Source organism: Acanthisitta chloris, unplaced genomic scaffold, assembly GCF_000695815.1.
Source record: "Acanthisitta chloris isolate BGI_N310 unplaced genomic scaffold, ASM69581v1 scaffold21524, whole genome shotgun sequence".
NCBI classification, from domain to species: Eukaryota; Metazoa; Chordata; class Aves; order Passeriformes; family Acanthisittidae; genus Acanthisitta; species Acanthisitta chloris.
In genome coordinates, this window is record NW_008670115.1 from 21,983 (window position 1) to 35,262 (window position 13,280).

General features: G+C 37.7%; 1 protein-coding gene across 1 annotated transcript in view; it reads left to right on the forward strand.

The window, feature by feature from the left end:
• Window positions 1-10,029, forward strand: part of ZFC3H1 (zinc finger, C3H1-type containing) — a gene marked incomplete at its 5' end in the record, with an annotated part of 31,550 nt that extends 21,521 nt beyond the window's left edge. The window contains 11 exons of the mRNA XM_009073573.1: window positions 506-611; window positions 692-890; window positions 1,386-1,480; window positions 2,423-2,533; window positions 3,580-3,684; window positions 3,777-3,942; window positions 4,678-4,778; window positions 5,959-6,060; window positions 6,641-6,680; window positions 9,008-9,070; window positions 9,196-10,029. Of these exons, the coding sequence (XP_009071821.1) occupies window positions 506-611; window positions 692-890; window positions 1,386-1,480; window positions 2,423-2,533; window positions 3,580-3,684; window positions 3,777-3,942; window positions 4,678-4,778; window positions 5,959-6,060; window positions 6,641-6,680; window positions 9,008-9,070; window positions 9,196-9,333 (1,226 nt within the window). The remainder of the gene's footprint in view (window positions 1-505; window positions 612-691; window positions 891-1,385; window positions 1,481-2,422; window positions 2,534-3,579; window positions 3,685-3,776; window positions 3,943-4,677; window positions 4,779-5,958; window positions 6,061-6,640; window positions 6,681-9,007; window positions 9,071-9,195) is intronic.
• Between the last annotated feature and the right edge of the window lie 3,251 nt (window positions 10,030-13,280).

A 13,280-nucleotide genomic window follows, 5' to 3' on the forward strand; every position in this document is an offset into this window, starting at 1 on the left:
GTGGTAATTCTGTGTGGAAATACTCAAGGATAATTGAGTAGTTCAGCTGTGGGAGTGAAGACAGTCTAGCCATGATAATGGGGTGTTCATTGTTGGAGGACTTTCTGTTAGGCTGAGAAGAAAAATAATAGATTAGCTTTTGTCTCAGTAGCTTTCAGCATCTATGCTTAAAATCCTGGAATGTGGGTTTAAATACAGTGCTAGGCTTTTATCTGAACTACTGCTTTAACATTTCATTGGTAGGATGTTTCCTGTTTTTAAAATGTATCAGAGATGAAACTGAAAGATTTTTGTCTTTGCACTTTGGTGACAAATGTGAAGAAAGCTTTTCCAAAGATCAACATCTTCCTTTCTTAATAATTTGCAAAAGCAGCACTCTTAGAAGTATCTTTCCACACTTCTGTATTTTCATTATGTTAAAGGAGACATTTTATTATGTTAAGGCTTCAAATAACTTTGACATTGCTTGAGGTCTGAAGATGTCATTTTTACTTTTGTTTTGAAGATGCGGTTAAAACATGTACTGATGAAAGCCTTGAGGCTGACAAAAGAATAGCTATCTGCTTTCCTCTCTACAGAAACATGATAGCTTTGCTGAAACTTCTTGAAAGGTAAGCTGTTTAAAGAGATTTTAAACTGGGGAGTACTCAACTCTGTGTTTTTGAAAACTTACCTTTACTTTTTTTTTAAGGTGGGAATCTGCTGCAGAACTTTGCAGATCTTTACTGACGCTCTGCCCTAACAACTGTCAGCTCTTGGAGAGTTTGGCCACGTTGTATTTGCAGATGGAGCAGTGTGACAATGCCCACAAGGTGTGGATTGGAGCTTTTGAGAAGAATCCTCAGAACGCAGAAATTTTTTATCGGTTGTGTAAATTTCTTGTTTCACAGGTAATACTCCGTTTCTACACTTACTTTTTGGTCTGCTAGATTTGTAAAGCTTGGGGGTTTGTGTGTTGTTTGAAACACTTACCAAATAGATTAATCTTTAATGATATTTTTGTAATGTCTAGTACTCATTTGTATAAATGGGAAAAGTGAAATTGGCGAGACTAGTGACATGATAAAAAGTAGTCATAGAAATTACTAAAGATAATAATAGAAATTACATAAATCATAAATTTATAGTTTGAATTGTTTTAATCCAGTGTTAACATTCCTAAGCAAGAGTAACACAGATTAAAAGTAGACCCTGTAACATTTTTTCAGCTATTTTCTGCTGCCTGACCCAATTAGACTTCATTCTTCAGAGAATGAAGACAATGGAGCATTGCAGAGATAAACACACGCTTTGTTATTTATTTTGCTTAAATTGTTCTTACTGTTTTCAGGGTAATATCTGATTTTAATTTTTTTTTATTTAAAAAAACCCTCAAACCAAAACAGGAAAGGTCAAGCAGTATTCTTCCACTCTTGCAAGATTTCGTGGCAGCTTTCTTTGAGAATACATGCCAACAACATGGTCCCATGGATCTCTTAAGGTATATCTAGAATAATTTTGTAATTTAAATTTTGTTAACATTTGCTTTTTCATGAATAACAAGATAGTCTATGACTTTTAAACTCTTTCATTTTTAGCTTGGCATGTTCTGCCAAAGCTTCAGTGATATAAGGTTTGTACTTTGTTTTGCATAGACACTAAATTGTAAAACCACAAACACCTAAAGATAAAAAAGTAAGCAAATTGAATCTCTAGATTTGGGTGCTGAAAATCAATCATGTATTTGCTGGAGTTGTGTTGTTTGGTTTTGGTTTTTTCCCCTAAAGCTAGGAGCCTAAAATTGCAGCCCTAAAATGCTCTATTTAGGTACTTGCAAAAGGCTTCACTCCAGAGGTTCAGCATGATACTGATCCAGATGATTACTGATGAAAAGACATAGATTTCATATATAGCCTGATGGTTTTCTACCTAAATTTTAGCACGTAATTGAGAGACTTACTGAAGTTTTGAAATAAGCAAGTTCCCTATAGTCAAAATAGATACTTCTGAAGTCCTGCAAAGCCTAAACCTTCTCTGCTGAAGCTTATACGGATGAGGTTTTGGCATGTTTTTCTCTTAAGTTAGGTGTTAGATTTTATTCCTGCTTACATTTGTTTACATGAACTTTAGTATTGGCAGTGCAGCTTAGCTGATTGTATGTAGATGATTCTGCCTTACTTGATTATTGTATGTGGAGAGGGGAAAGTCTGAGATACAAGGCAACATTTAACTTTGTGTATAATGAGGGAGTAAAAGCCTTCGATATTAACTATTTCTGTGTGATGCTTTCTGTATAAATTGTATGTAGATAGTTAAATCTAGGAAAACTGCATGTTTTTTAGTATTTTCCATGAACAAGATTTTTGAACTGAATGTTCTATCTGTATTGGATTCTTTTATGTAGAAGGATATTTTCATTTATTACTGCTTTCTTCTCTTGTAGATACCTCTTGAATTTTCCAATGCCAATTGAATTTACATCACCTCTCTATAAAGAACATGTTATGGATGATGTTGTTAACCAGCAAATCCCTTACCTGTGGCAGATCTACTGGTGAGATTTTCTAAAGAATTTCAGAGAAACAGCTGTTAGGTCTGAGTCAATTGCATTTTCAAAAACAGAGCATTCATTTTTTTGCCTAAGGGTAAATCACTTTGGTTTTTTTCAATAAATGATCTGCCAATCCCTAAAGAACCTACTTGCCTGCTGCACAACAGAGACAATTTTATGGAACTGTGAAGTCCATATCAGCTTAAATTCTCCACTTGAGAAATCTTTAAGAAATTCTGACCTGTGGGAACAGTAAATAGGTGTGTTCATCTCAAAATTATTTTGGTTTAGGTTGCTACTGCTAGTAGTGCTGTTCTTTCATAAGGCTTTTAGTTGTTTCCCTTTTATTTTACAGTAGTTTCCCCGTTCTGTTTAGCCCTGGTTTCCCCACTCTCCCTGACTTAGGAGGATTCTCTAGCAAGGTAGCAACATCAGCCCTTATTTGTATTTCTGTAGTCTCCTTCTTCCTGAGGTTGTTAGGATTTTTCTTTATTTCCTCATGACTTACTGGAAGTGTTGCCTTTTTTCACTCTTGTTTTACACCTTGAAGTAAGGATTGTTCACTGTTTTGATCAAAAATTGTGTCTGCCTCTCTGTCTTTGGTGAGGTGCTGCATGTTGGTCTAAACTGTATGCTAGTTTGAGAAGCGGTTGAACCAAATAAAGGGTTTTTTCTTTACGTTTCTTGTCAGTTTTTTCCCTTTGACATAATCAGTATGTTTCTACCCCAGATCCTGCTAATACTTGTTTCAGAACACTAATTTTCTTGCCACAGTCTGATACTATTTCTCCAGTGGTTTTAATCTTTGAAATTTATTGTTCTGGAGCTTTCCAAACGAAAACTCAAGATTTGTCTCCATTATGTAGCAGTCAGAGTATTCCTATTAAAAGGTTTAGTAAATGGTTACTTTACAAGAGTAGAAGATAATTTTAATGACATTTAATTTGAGAATCTGAGAATGGGAAATTCTTCATTGTTTCTTCTCTTAATGTGTAATAGCATGTATTGTTTGTGACCCTACAATGCTTTTTATCTTTTTGCTTAAACAGTTTGTGCCAGTCTCTTCATGCAAGTGTTGGCGAAGCACTGGATGCTTATGAAGCAGCTCTGGGAGCAGTGATGCAGCAGGAAACTGTTCAAAACATTTGGTTGGAGTAAGTTCTTAAGGGAAGAAAGTAAGTTAATCTTGAGTATTTAGTGAAGGCTACCAGAACCATCTTTTTTTTTCTTTTTTTTTTTCTTCCAGTTACCTTGTTTTTATCAATAGCAAAGTTGTTGGATCCAACAACAAAGTCCAGGAATTCAAGCTTTTTACTGATCTAGTGAACAGATGTCTGGTGACAGTCCCCACACGATACCCAATTCCGTTTAGTACTGCTGATTATTGGACCAATTATGAGTTTCATAATAAGGTAAAAATGTGTCTGTGGACAGTTTTAATTAAACAAAGAGGCTGATGACCTGTTAGCAGGTACCCGTAATTCACTTGTTCAAATACAACACTGGTGTACTACAGTGCACTGAGAGCTAGGAATTACTAGAAAAAGAAACAAGTATCTGAGGGTTTTAGTGTTATGAGCAGAAAAGCATCTAGCAGAGGTCTTTTGAATAAAGGGTGTGTCAGGCAAAGAGAAACTAGCTTGTAGCTTGTTTTAGTACTGTGAATGCAGCTGTTAATGACAAAAAAAAATGGGAAAGAAAACGTGTGAGGGAGGGAAGATACGTTTGAGTAAGAGGGTTCTGCAGAGCTGTAACACTGGCAGATGAAAACAGGACTTCAGCTGTCAGTTTTGATCACAGAAATTACAGTGGTTGAGATACAGAAGGAATAAAGTAGGAGTAAAAGCAAGTAGAGCACTTATGCAGACAGAATAAAGCTTATGGAAATCCTGGATCCCATTTCTCTAACGTGACAGTACATTTCTTTTTACTCACTAAATGCAGGCTAGAAGGACTAAATTATGTGTTGCTAGCAACTTGACACGAACTTTTTCTTATTTTATACAAATTGATTTCCGTACCCTTGAGGGATAAGGTTTGAAGGCAGCAACATACTTTAGTCATAGTGTTCATAGTTTGTCATTCCATTATTCTTATCAAAAGAAGAGCTATAAAGTGGATTAATGTTTGTAATTCAAATTCTACAGGTAATTCTTTTTTATTTGAGCTGCATTCCAAAATCTCAACATTCCAAAACCTTGGAACGGTTTTGTTCTACCATGCCTACTAATCCTGGACTTGCACTGAGGTATGTAAAAATACATGTAATCAAGACAGACAGACTGGTAACACAACTACTGGTTTTTTGTGCGAGACATGCATGATTTGCTTTCTACTACAGAAGTAAAACTTTTCTATTATTGCATGTTGCCTGAGGCACATTGTGCCATCTGACATCATCTCAATCTTGTATTTGGCAAGGTTCTGTTCTATTTACAGACAGGCTGTAGTTATACAGGAATTAACTCTGCATTGTACGTCACGAGTCCAAATGGTCAAAATTTTAAGTGTGTAGAGAAACATCAGCTATATATTGAAACCTTGGTGTTAGTTGATGGTGTATTTCAAGTATAGTTCCAGCATAGGACAAATAAAAATGGGTGCACCAGTCTATAACAAAATACCTTAATGCTTAACTTGACTTTTATTTACCAAATAGAAACCATAATTTAAAAAAAAAAAAAAAATCTTACGGGAAGCAAAATAAATTAATGTCAGCATTGCACTGACTCTTACTTGAACAGGATTTCAAAACATGCTCTTCCAGGATTAGAGAGTCCATGTTTTACTGGTATTCAGGTACAGTGAAGTCATGAACATTTGATTGAGTAATTTTGGAAAGGCTTGAAACACTATTCATCATCAACAGTGACCCCAAAGAACTCAAAGCAAGACTTGAAATGAGTGTGTGTGGTTGTGGGCATGGAGAGAGTGTGACAGCTGCTTTTGGCACACAAAGTTGAATGGCTTAATGTAAACCTAGTTGCAATTCTGTCTAGATGGAACTTGCAGCTCCCTTAGACAGTGTTGATACTGCACAAAATGGGTGAGCAGACCTGACTGAACAGTGTCTCCTAGCCACATGACTGTGAAACTAATTTGCCTCCTTTGAAATGTGCAGTTACTTTGTGCGTGCTGAAAGTGGATATGTAATCCACTTGTAATCTTGTAATGTGCCAAGATCATATTTTCTCTCTGATTTCACACTTCTTAGTTATTTCTGAAAGTGTATCTAACGCTTCTGTTTTGTTTTGTTCTGAGAGCATGATCAGTCAATATTGTATATGGTGGCTTGGGTTTTTTCCTACTTGCAGCTCTCGGCTCAGATTAGGCATAATATGTTTTCTGTAATGTGTTTGTATCTTTGGGTAGCTTTTCTGTTCTCAGTGATTAGAGCAGTGTTCCTTTCTCATGAATGCCTTTTACAGACTGCTTCTGCGATACTGGGAGGAGAGCAATGTTCAAATTCTGAAACTACAAGCCAAGATGTTTACATATAATATCCCAACATGCCTGGCCATCTGGAAAATGTAATGCAACAGTCATACATCTGTTTTCATAGATATTGCTTTTGTTTATATGGTTTACATCACAAAGGTAAATCTGAACTGTCCTTCCAATTGGGCTTGTGCTGAAGTCTCTCTTTCATCAGCTTATCTTTAAAGAGTAACTGCTTGCTACAGAGGTACTACTTTAAAGTGAGAAGTGGGATTTCCCTCTTGGGAGTACTTATGTGGATGGATATTATGCAGATAAATATGAATGATGTATTTACAAGGTGCCTTTTTAATTCAACTATTGACTTCTGTCTCCCCCTCTCTACCTCCCCCCCTTTATATATCACAATAGCAGTATTCTCCATTATCCCGTGATGCTGAACTGATCTTTTTCTTCAGTGTTTGTTCATAATGGGGAACCACTGAAATGTCTTTCTCATGTAAGGTTGTTTTTAAAAAATGGCTATTTTTATTTTTTCACTATAGATTAACCTCATTGGAAGCTAGTTTCTTCTCGAGGAATTAGTCATTCCATTCCACAGTCAGTATTCTGCCACTAATGGCAATTAAAATAATTCAAGAATAAGTGTTTTTATATATTTCTTTTCCTCAGAGCCATTGCTGCCGAATGCTATCTAATGGGACAAAGAGAAGTAAGTCTACACCCTGTACTAAAATGAGTAATTGCTAAGTACTGTAAAATGTACCATACCTTGGCTTTATCCAAAGCAATGGTCATTTCATAAATCCAAGATTTCTAGGTAGTTGAAAACACTCATGTACATACACCAAAGCATTTGCCTCAAGTGTGAGAAATGTCTTTAACAATCAAGGTAGAATGGATTATATAATGAGTACTTGTGCATACTGTTTCTGTATCTCTTCCCCTTACTGGGAGGGCTGTATTCTTCTTCCTTATTATATTTTTTTACCTCGAGGAGATTGCTAGAACTGAAAAGTATGGTAGTGGGTAGGAAGACTTGTGCTGGCTGATGCTAATGACTATCTTTACTAGCAGACAAGAAAGCTGAAGAAGGACTTTTTATGAGGGCAAATGACTTCACACTGGCAGAGAGGAGGTTTAGGTTGGATATTAGGAAAAAAATACTTTACTGTGAGAGTGGTGAGACAGTGGAACAGGTTGTCCAAAGAAGTTGTAGATACCCCATCCCTAGAGGTGTTTAAGCCCAGGATGGATGGGGCTTTGAGCAACTTTCTCTAGTGGAAGGTGCCCCTGCCCATGGCAGGGTGTTTGGAAGTAGATGATCTGTAAAGATCCCTTCCAACCCAAACCATTCTGTGGTTCTATAAAGTAGCTGGAAGGGTGACTCTGCCAGACCATTGTATGTACAGAGTTTGAGTAGCTCCCAACCACACAAAAGACATGAATTCTTTCACTCCAAAAATAAGTTTACTTATTGGTACTTAGGGGAGGAAAAAAATTTATCACTCTATACAGTGCACAGCAACTCGAATCCATCTTCAGTTCAGGCAGAATGATCTTCCTGGTATTGTTGCTGTCACCTTCAAAATATTCTTTTGCCTGTGGAAAGATGCTGTGTATTTGGGGGTGAGGAGGGGTGGGTATCATGAGGCCCTGGATTTGTGACTCACCACTTGCTTGTGGTGTTTCTGAGCTACTTCTCTGCTGTATTTTGATTTGTGTCATTCTTGTAGTGACTTATTCTTAGCATCCTTCTTTTTCTGTCGGTAGTCTTTCCTTTGGATCAATATTAAAGCTTTAGCTAATCCATAATGGGTGGCATGGCTATTGTTAGAAGCACATATGAAATATTTTCTTTCTTTTTTTACTGTCTCCTAGAATGTTTAAAAAGAACATCCCCTAGGCAGAATTACTTGGTTTGTAAGATAAAATAGTTCAAAGTCAGGACATATCAAAGGCATGGTTGCCTATTCAACCTTAATTCTGTCTCTGTGTTGGTTTGGTGTAATCTGTAATTAGAAACAGATCCCTGCTTCAGTCATTGTATTAGATGGACTACACTATAAGGCTCTGCCTGTAGTAAGGCTGGTGACTTAAAAGATCCCTGATTTGTTTGGTTAGAAAAATCTATTTCAAATGCATCAAAAAAGAGCCCTCAAAGAAAATGAACCAATTAAAACAAAGGCTTATGTGGAGCATTGTAGCTGGATTACACCCAGAAGAAATCTTGTGGTTTTCTTCTACAGCCATCTAACCATGGTATGTGGTAAAATCACTTAAGTAGTCACAGTGCAGTTGGGTTTTTTTGGGGGTTCCTGGTTTAGGATGTAGTGAGCACTTAAAACTGTTTACACAAACCAGTGATTGTTCCAGATAACTGGATTTTCTACTAAGCAAGTAGGGTATTGGTTTAAAATTGAACTGTGATTCAGATTCTGAACTTCCTGTTCTGGAGAACCCATCATTTATTCCCTTCAGAGGTCATATAAGGGTTTCTTATAAGAAAGGGTACAAGTATTTAAAATGCCAACAAATACCTCCCCTAATGACTCTGATTAAATTTGGTACTTTTGATACCAGTAGTTGATGGAAACTTCAGTAAATACTAGCATTAAACATTTTGGTCCTCTGTTTTGAACCATGAACCATTAAAGCGCAGATAGATGCTGAAGGAAAACAGTTATTTCATTGCAGGATTGGGATGGTACGTGATAAACGAGACCTTGAGACTACGTATTGAGTGGTGAAAGAGACACATTCACTATGCTGCATCATACACTGAATGTATTCCATCCTGTGCAATGAATGAGGCAAGAATCTTGTGAAGAAAGGTAGAATGTCCTCATGTAATTAATCATGTTCATACAAGGGTCAGAATTAAGGTCAGACAGAAACTTGCCTTTGCTTTTAGTAGCAATTTAATGTTTGACTTCAAAACGATTTTAAAAATTATTGCAAGAGATTTTTGTGCTTCATATCATTCATTTTGACAGCACAAAATTGTGCTGCTTTTTAATACTTGCCTTTATTTTACAGGTCCATCATTTATATCAGAGAGCCCTTCAGAAGTTACCTCTATGTGCAACACTGTGGAAAGATGTAATGTTTTCTCCTTATGATTCAGTTTGAGGTTTCATGTAAATTTTCTGCATATCCCATATCCATAGATGTGGTGATGCTCAGGCTCTGGCTAAATCTTATATCTGCTTCCCCATCTCTTTCAGCAACTCTTGTTTGAAGCATCAGGAGGAGGTAAAACTGATAACCTGAGAAAACTAGTTTCCAAGTGCCAAGAGGTTGGAGTCAGCCTAGATGAGCTTTTAAATTTAAACACTTACAGAACAGAAAACAAGAATCACTGAACGCTGGGTATGGTCAGCCATAAGTCCAGTAAAATGCCAAAATGGTTCTTCAGGCTGATCTATGCCCTAACATCTGTGTAAGGCAGATGAGTATTGCTGAGCATATCAAGTCTCCAGTCTGCTTTCCTTGAACCTGGAAACAATTACCATGACCCTCCTCTGGAAACATGAACTCCCTGTCTGGCCTTGCTTCTTGGCCCTGCCAGATTCTCATAACATCATCTACGTAAGTATGGTTAATAAAATGACAGACATTATTTTTTTATGTTTTCTTTTTATTTACTCTTTTCTTTGTTTGCTGTTCCTGATTCACTTGACACTCTCGCTGATGCCTGAGAGATCTGTGTTTGGGATTAATTTACTGGGCTGTGTTTACAGTAAAAAGCAAGTAGTCCATTTTGGGTTTTTCCTTTTTTAAACTTTTTTTGAGACTTTTTCATTACAGGATTTAAAACAAAAGCAGCCGCTCTTAAGGAAATAACTGCTGTGGCCACAAGTATGCTTCTTGCACTTGAAGGCTCTAAGAGGGTTGCTTATTGCCCTTTTCTGCAGTGGACTCATGGCAGAGACTATTAAACTTGAAGATTAAAGAAACTATTGCAAATGCCAGTGCATCAGAACCTAAGAGTGGTCAATTATGTGCAATTTTTTTGTAAAGAAATTTTAATTTATAATAAAGTTTAACAGTTTAAACAAAGATAATATTGCTCTGTTTTGTATTGGTACTACCGGGTGATACTGCAGGTGTTTTACAGAGATTTTCAATACAAGCTGACCTTTCAAATACAGTCTGCCATCTTTCGTTGTTTTGATCAAAAGGTAGGTAAGTGTGGTTGAGCTGCCTGTTGTGGATGTAGAGTAACTGCATTTCCTTGGTTTTTTTCCCATCCCCTTGCCTCAGTTACGCAGATGTTTGTCCCAGAATAACTATTTCTGTCAAGTATACCACCTCAGTTAATGAGAAATGCATTTTATGTTATCTTTTTTGCCTTTAATGAAATGAGGCACACTTCTGAAGTTGCTACATCTCATTGCAGTGAAATTGCTATCAGCTCACTGAACCAGTGGTGGTGCTGTTCATATCAGCTTGGCTTTCCACCTGATTTTGTCTCTTGTGCCAAATTGTATCAAAAGGTGGTTGTAGTATGTTTTGCATAGGTCATTTTTGAAGATGCCAGTAATTGAGTGATCTTCGTATTTGAGAATGAGGCAAAGTGGTTTGTGACCTACAACTTCCAGTAACTTTCAACCTCCTTACTTTTTCTGAAGCTACACACAAAGCATCTCTCTTAAAGGAGAGAAAAGTGGGGAAAACTGGTTTTCATCTAGAGAGTGTTTCTGCACCTTAAGTCCTTTTAGGCAACTCAAACTTAATTTTATAATTCATACTTAAAAATAAAATTTCAAATGTGCACTTTACAGGCAAGGTTCTCCTGCAGACTTCACAACCAGTATCAGAAAAGCTGACTCAAACCCATTCTTCATTGTACTATGGGGGTATCTTGATTTTTTTTTTTTTTCCCCACACTTGTTATGTACCACAGCACAGATCACAAATGTGTAGCACTTGACTTTTTCTTTTTTATTAAAACTCCCTCAAGTTTGGTAAGTGCTGGCTTTCACACGTTGCCCAAATACATTTGTAATAATTTCTCTAAAACTTTCCAGATAGAAAGTTGACATTTTTCTGCAGCAGTGTTTTAGTGGGATACCATTTTTCCTATTCTGCTGTTAAAAATAGAAGAGCTGTCAAGGGTTACAGCACTTCTAATGCTGCCCTGTATGTTCCCTACCTTAGGCTTGTCTCACACTTGGGACTGTTACTTTGTGACCTTTCTTGCCTTGCTGTACAGTGACTTTATAACAAAATGCCACCTGGCTCTTTCAAAAAGACCTTAAGCTTAACATTTTCATCAAGGATTAATCATAGGTACTCTGCCTTAATGGCTTCACACATACTTGGAGATAAGGGGAGGGGAACCAAAACACCACAGTGTTCTGACTTCCATTGGCCATAATTCATATTGTAATTAAAATACTCATGGTTCATGTGTGTGGCCTTTTGACCCAATTTTGCTTGACTAGATGGTATGTGAAAGTGGCTAATCATAAGGGGAATTGTTAATTTAGGAGCTGAAATGAAAAAGTATGAGAAAACTGCATAATTAGAGCATCACAAGTATTTTCTTCTTCACCAACCAAGAAGCAAAATGCACTGCTGGGTAATGTAGGACTGCCAGGAAGGCTTTAGTGCTTCTACAGGTCTGCACTTACTATTGAATCCTCTGTGTGTGTTCTAGTATTCCGGTATTTATAAAAGGAGCTTTCTGTTTCTGAAACCAAGGGGTTTCTATCTTATCATTTGCCAAACCACATTAATTCATCACTAGGAAGAATGAAATTTACCAAGGGTATTAAATTAATCTATGTATTAGTCTTTTAAATTAGTGATCTTTCCTAAAGACTTCTATAGAAATTTCTGATTATGGGCAGTAGTGGTGAAGAACTGGGAATAAAGGCTAACGCCAGTCCATCAAGCAAACCAGTGCTTAAGCGGAAAAACAACTTTTGGGGGAAAGAACTATAATTTTAAACATGAAACTGCTGCTATTTGTTCTGTGCTTGGAATGGCTTTTTCATGACTAGTGATTTGATTATTTGGTCTTTAGACTTAACTTCTAGCAAGATTAAAACTAGGTCATTAATAGTACTTCACCAAATTAGTTCTACTACAGTATTGTTTCCCAGCTACTGCAAAGACACAACACTATGAACAAAACATTCAGCTACATTTATTAGGAAGAAAAATGAATGGAAATTTTGTTGGTACATTCAGTGAAGACCTACATGGAGATAATATCTTTCAGTATTAGTCATTTTTGTGCTTATCAAGAGAACATGATTTATGGGATGGCATGCTGTTTGCTTTTCACACAAGTCGAGTTTGAACCTAGCTTTGTCACAGACATGCTCTCCACAGCTGCAATGTTGAGGGCATGTTGCAAAGTGCATGCAGAGGGAATAAATGGGGGGAGAGGTAAGCAGAAAGGTTTTAAGGAATTGTTTAGGTAAGAAATTTAGGTTGCTGCTGCCCTGCTGCTTTCTGTAAGTCTTGGTGTTCGCCTGCACACAGCTGGTGAATTATGTTCTTAGTTAGATATCACTACCATGGAACTTACTTGACCATCTGTAAATGAAACAAAACAGAATTCTTTCTCACACTGACTTGCAGACTGTTCTGTTGTTGTGAGTTGACCCTGGCTGCATGCCAGGCACCCACCAAAGCCTCTCACTCCCCCCTACAAATGGACAGTGGAGAAAAAATAGAAGGAAAGGTTCACGAGTTTAGGTAAGGACATAGAGATCACTCACTGATTACTGTCACAGGCAAAACAGACTCATCTTGGGGAAATTAAGTGAATTTATTGCTAATAGAAATCAGAGCAGGATAATGAGAAATAAATCTCAAAAACATCTTCCACTCTTCCCTTCTTCCTGGGCTCTACCTCCTCCCCCCACCAGCACGGGGAGACAGGGAGAGGGGGCTACAGTCAGTTCATCACACATTTCTGCTGCTCCTCAGGGAGAGGAGTCCTTCCCCTGCTCCAGCGTGGGGTCCCTCCCACTGAAGACAGCTCTCCCCAAACTTCTCCAATGTGAGTCCTCCCACAGACTACAGTTCTCCACAAAGTGCTCCAGCATGGGTCACTTTCCATGAGGTGTATGTAGTCCTTCAGGGACAGCCTGCTTCAGTGCCAGTCCCCCACAGGGTCACAAGTCCTACCTGTAAACCTGCTCCAGCATGGGTCTCCTCTCTCCATGGGTCCACAGGTCCCTGCCAGGAGCCTGCTGCAGCATGGGCTTCCCACAGGACCACAGCCTTATTTTGGGTATCCACCTGCTCCAGTAAGGGTCTCCTCCAACAGGCTGCAGGATCTCAAAGGCAT